This window comes from Myotis brandtii, unplaced genomic scaffold, assembly GCF_000412655.1.
Source record: "Myotis brandtii unplaced genomic scaffold, ASM41265v1 scaffold3605, whole genome shotgun sequence".
NCBI lineage: Eukaryota > Metazoa > Chordata > Mammalia > Chiroptera > Vespertilionidae > Myotis > Myotis brandtii.
The window spans coordinates 3,712-8,458 of NW_005363851.1; the positions used below are offsets into that span (position 1 = coordinate 3,712).

A 4,747-nucleotide genomic window follows, 5' to 3' on the forward strand; every position below is an offset into this window, starting at 1 on the left:
ACCGTACCCTTTTATGTAATGATGTTTACTTTGAATTTATATTAGTTCACACAAACACTCCATCCATGCTTTTGTTCTGGCCCTCCGGTCCAATTTAAGAACCCATTGTCGCCCTCGAGTCAAAAAGTTTGCCCACCCCTGCTCTAGTGTCTCGGAGATCCGTCTGCCACAAGAACTATGATTCCCAGCATTCCTTGTGCTCCCCGCACTCTTGGTTTTCCCTTCCTGCTCTGTTTTCATCCCATGACCTCCCACTCTACCAAGTCCTCCAAGGCACCAGCTCTCCCTCTCTGCTCTCTGTCTGGTGGCTTGGAGAGCCAAGTTTCCCAAGCCATTCCACTCTCTGCTGGCTATCCCACTCTGTTCTCCGCCCGGCAGCTTGGGGGAGTCACCGTGGGAGCCACATCCCCCCAAGCCACTGACTCTCCCGATCTGCTCTCCACCTGGCGCCTGTGCATGCAAATCAGCCCGCCATCTTTGTCGGGTTGATTTGCATACACACTCCTGATTGGCTGGTGAGCATCGTGGAGGGGTGGTCAATTTACATGTTTCTCTTTTATTATATAGGATTCCTTTTATTTATTTTTTATCCTCACCCGAGGATATTTTTCCATTGATTTTTAGAGAGAGTGGAAGACAGAGGGAAAGAAAGAGAGAAACACTGATGTGAGAGAAACATATTGATTGGCTACCTCCTGTATGAAGCCTGACCAGGGCCTGGGCTGAGGAGGAGCCTGCAACCAAGGTACATGCCCTTTCCCAGAACTAAATCCGAGACCCTTCGGTCCGCAGGCTGACACTCTGTCCACTGAGCCAAACCAGACAGGACAGCACATTCCATTCTATAAAGTCTGAGATGCTTGGAGACTCAGTGCCTGTCTTCTCCCACTGGTGTCCTCGGACTCCCAGTGGCTGCCCACCTTCAGGCATTGGCCCTCATCCCAGGCAAAGGGGTAGCACATAGGACCCACCCCAGGCCTGCGAGCCCGCATGTCCTGTTGGAGACAGGTGTCAATGTTCACCAAGAGGGTGACAGAGGAGGACCCCATAAGTTCACATATTCAGCTGGGGCGAGAGACCCCATTGGTCCTCCTTGCCACTCTGTCTGGACGTCTGTATCCCTGGCCACCCCTGTCCCCTCTGAGGGGCTTGGGAAAGAGGACCTGCTCAGTACACTGAGGTGAGCGGCAAAACGAGAGGGGTTGGGACCAAACACACACACACACACACACACACACACACACACACACACAGCTGATGATCACACACACACACACACACACACACAGCTGATGATAAGCAGGAATCTCCTAGGTTCTCCAGACACACCCACAGGCCTCAGTCTTAGTGGCAGGAAGCAGAGGACGTCACCAGTCACAGGCGGATTTGCAAGAACCTCATCATCGAATCAGCTCCTTGGGTTTGGATACCTGGACTCTGGCAAGAGCCCCCATTTCTGTTCTTGGAAGCAAATGACTAAGACGCAGTCACTCTGGGAAAGCGGATGAGCAGGTAGAAGACACGTGGTCTTACATGACAAGAGGGGTCCCCACTCTCTGTGCAGTCACATGCAGGTCCAGGCAGACCTGACATCCAGCTCCCTGTCTCCCCAAAGCTCAGAGCTTTGCCCCTGACACCGGGACCTGAGACCTCGGAGAGGGTAGCTCACAGCTGAGGACATGGCTGAGCCCTGGGCTCCCCACGTCAGCTTGTCCTCCTGCCGGAAGGCCACCTGCGGGAAGGCGGACCTGGGCCGCACACAGAGCAGCCTCTTTCCCGGCCAGTGTGGCTCAGTGGTTGAGCATTGACCTATGAGGCACGAGTTCGCAGTTCAATTCCCTGTCAGGGCACATGCCCGGGTTGTGGGCTCGATCCCCAACGAGAGGGGTGCAGGAGGCAGCCGATCAGTGATTCTCATCATTGATGTTTCTAAGGTTTTCTCCCTCTCCCTTCTTCCCTGAAATCAATAAAAAAAAAATATTACAAAGAAACATACAACAACGTGGCTTCAGATTTGATGATGAGCTGATTTGATGATGAGGAGCTGATTTGATGATGAGGTTCTTGCAAACCAGCCTGGGAGTGGTGACGTCCTCTGCCTCCTGCCACTCAGACAGAGGCCTGTGGGTGTGTCTGGAGAAACTAGGAGATTCCTGCGTGTCATCTGCTTGCGTATGTGTGTGTGTGTGTCTGTGTTTGGTGAGTCAGGGCAGCTTTCGGGCCCGTTGCCCAGACACAGCTGTGTGCCATGCCCCATATTTGTCGTATCTTTGGCACCTGCGGTGGGACCACCAGCTGGAAGCAAGGGAATCAGCCACAGCCACGGAGCCAGCATGCAGCTCGGAGTGCGCTGGGGACAGACCCGGGGCTGCACTGGCCACGTCCCCTGGGAGGGAGCGTGGGGCCGGCACAGGGTGGTCTGAGAGGAGCCAGATGGACAGTCAGTGGGACAGAGGGGCATCCCCTCGGGGACAAACTCTACCAGCTGGGGCTCAGGTCACACTTGAGCCTGGAACACAAAGTCCCCCAGCTCCTCGAGGCTGGGGGTGGAGAGGACGAGCGGTGGCCCTTCCTGAGGCGGGCACACCCTGCATTCCCTGCTCCCAGGCCATCCTGGCCCAGCCCTGATGGGAGCCTCTCTGTTCTCCTCTGTGTGATGGGCGAACAAAGGCTCCGAGTCCAGTTCCTTCCCTTACAGGGTGGCTCCTAAGGGGAGCTCAGCTCACGTTGGTCCCGCCCTGCCCTTCCTCTCAGGGCAGAGTCTCCCTCCTGGCTCAGCCCCGCAGGTCCCTGCACTGGCGGCCGCGGGAGAGTCAGGGATAGGCACCCGGGGCCTGTCCTGTGGGGGCTCCGTGTCCTGTGCCCGGACCCTCCTCAGGTAGGAGCACCTGTCCTCTCACCTGCGCTCTCGCCTCCTGCCTGGCTGTGCCGTGCTGCCCAGAGTGACCCCAACTCCTAGGACCTCACTGGTCCAGGTCAGTCCAGGGAGGGCCTTTGTCAGAACAGAGAAATCAAAACCTAACTTGCCCCTGAGGGCACAGGACCAGACATTTGCGCAAAAAGTTCCCTCTTCTAGGACGCCATGTGGGTGGCATGAGTGGCCTGAGTTTAGGGAAGGGGTGGGGTGAAGCAGGGCCAGCTCAGCAGTTGCCAGGTGCCTCAATGGCATATAAGGCACCTCGGTCCTTGAAAGCATCACAGGAGTAAGACGGGCCGTGACCAGCAGAGAAGGTGACGGAGCTGAGACATGGACAACCCAGCACCAACTGGCAGGTACCACCCCCCCCTGGAGCAGCCCTTCTTCTGAGCCCCTCCTCCTGGCTCCCTGAAGGGACTTGGCTTCTCCCCGGGGGACCCCCTGCTTCTCCCCTCTCTCCTGATGGCCCTTCTATGCCCAGGACCCCTCAGCTGATGCCAGTTGGCCTGTCCTACCCGCCTCCCCTAAGCCCCTGGCTAGACTCTGGAGGTCACCCTTGAGGGTCCCTGTTTTTCCTCTCCCTCCATCTCCCGTGAAATCTATTCTTTCTGCTCTGCACTGAGGCCCTAGGAGGTCAAGTTCATGTTTATTTTTTTGTTTTTGTAAAGGACATGATTGTTTTCATGATGAGAAGGAAATGTGATGAGTTATTTGGGTAGATTAGTTTAGCATCTCTTTTCCCCGATGGGGCCACCCTTTCCCCTGATGCACCATGTGGCTCAGGTTAACCCGGAAGAGCAGAGGAAAGAGCACCACTGGGCCTGCACCTGGCAGGGCTGGGTCTGCAGGACAAGGGCAGGACGGTGATGCCAGGAGAGGCCCCCAACACAGCTCTGAGCCCCTGCACTGCTCCCGGGGGAACCCTGACAAAAGGACTGGGCTGACTTCCCCAGCAGCCCCTGAGGGGGTCAGAGTCGGAGGTTCGGTGGCTCCAGCTAAGTGAGTGGATGCCCATCCTTGTGGGTCTAGCTGGGATGTGGGTGCAAAGGGGAGGAGATCGGGGTGATCCCCAGAGGAGCCCCATGCCTTGCTTTCTCCTGCCTGTGCCCACAGACTCCTGATGAAAAAAAGAACCTTCAAGAGAAACTTCGGTAACAAATGCAAGAACCAAACATACCTGTGCTACAAGGTGGAGGTCTGGAAGGACAACATCTGGGCCCCAGTGGAGGGGCTCCAGGGCATTCGGCGGAAACTGGTGAGTGAGCACAGCAGGCGGGGCCCCCGGGACACTCGGGGAGAAGGTTCCATGCCCGCGGGGTGTCCTCTGAGCAATGTCCCTTGGCCCCCAGCTGCTAGGAGTTGCCCAGAGGCAGGGAGCACGGTCTCTGCTGTGATTGGCAGCTTGGAGCCCCACATAAGAAAGCAGTCACAAAACAAATGTGGATAAGCTTACACAAAACTGCCAAAGGAAGGCAGAGGAGGGTAGGTGGGAAGAGATCCACCATAGAACCTGTATGCATATATGCATAACCATGGACACAGACAATAGGGTGGTGAAGGCCTGTTTGGGAGGAGTAGAGGTGGGCTAGAAGGGGTCAATGGGGAGAAAGGGGGACATATATAATACTTTCAACAATAAAGATTTTGCATGAGTAATAAATAAATATGTAAGTGGCGAAAAAGAAAAAAGAAAAAAGAAAGCAGTCACAGTGTCCCAGGGCCTGGGCCCACCAGCCCAGTGTCAGCCCAGCCTCCAGGGTCAGCCTGTCCCTCCTGCTGTGCCTCTGAGGAGGGGTCAGGCCAGAGGGAAAGGCACCTGGACAAAGGGGC

The 4,747-nt window shown here is 56.1% G+C and overlaps 1 protein-coding gene across 1 annotated transcript in view; it reads left to right on the forward strand.

Moving 5' to 3' along the window:
• Positions 1-3,213: 3,213 nt before the first annotated feature.
• LOC102240642 (DNA dC->dU-editing enzyme APOBEC-3G-like) overlaps positions 3,214-4,747 on the forward strand; it is a gene marked incomplete at its 3' end in the record, with an annotated part of 3,362 nt that continues 1,828 nt past the window's right edge. Inside the window, exons 1-2 of the mRNA XM_005871968.2 lie at positions 3,214-3,273; positions 4,031-4,172. Of these exons, the coding sequence (XP_005872030.2) occupies positions 3,248-3,273; positions 4,031-4,172 (168 nt within the window). The remainder of the gene's footprint in view (positions 3,274-4,030; positions 4,173-4,747) is intronic.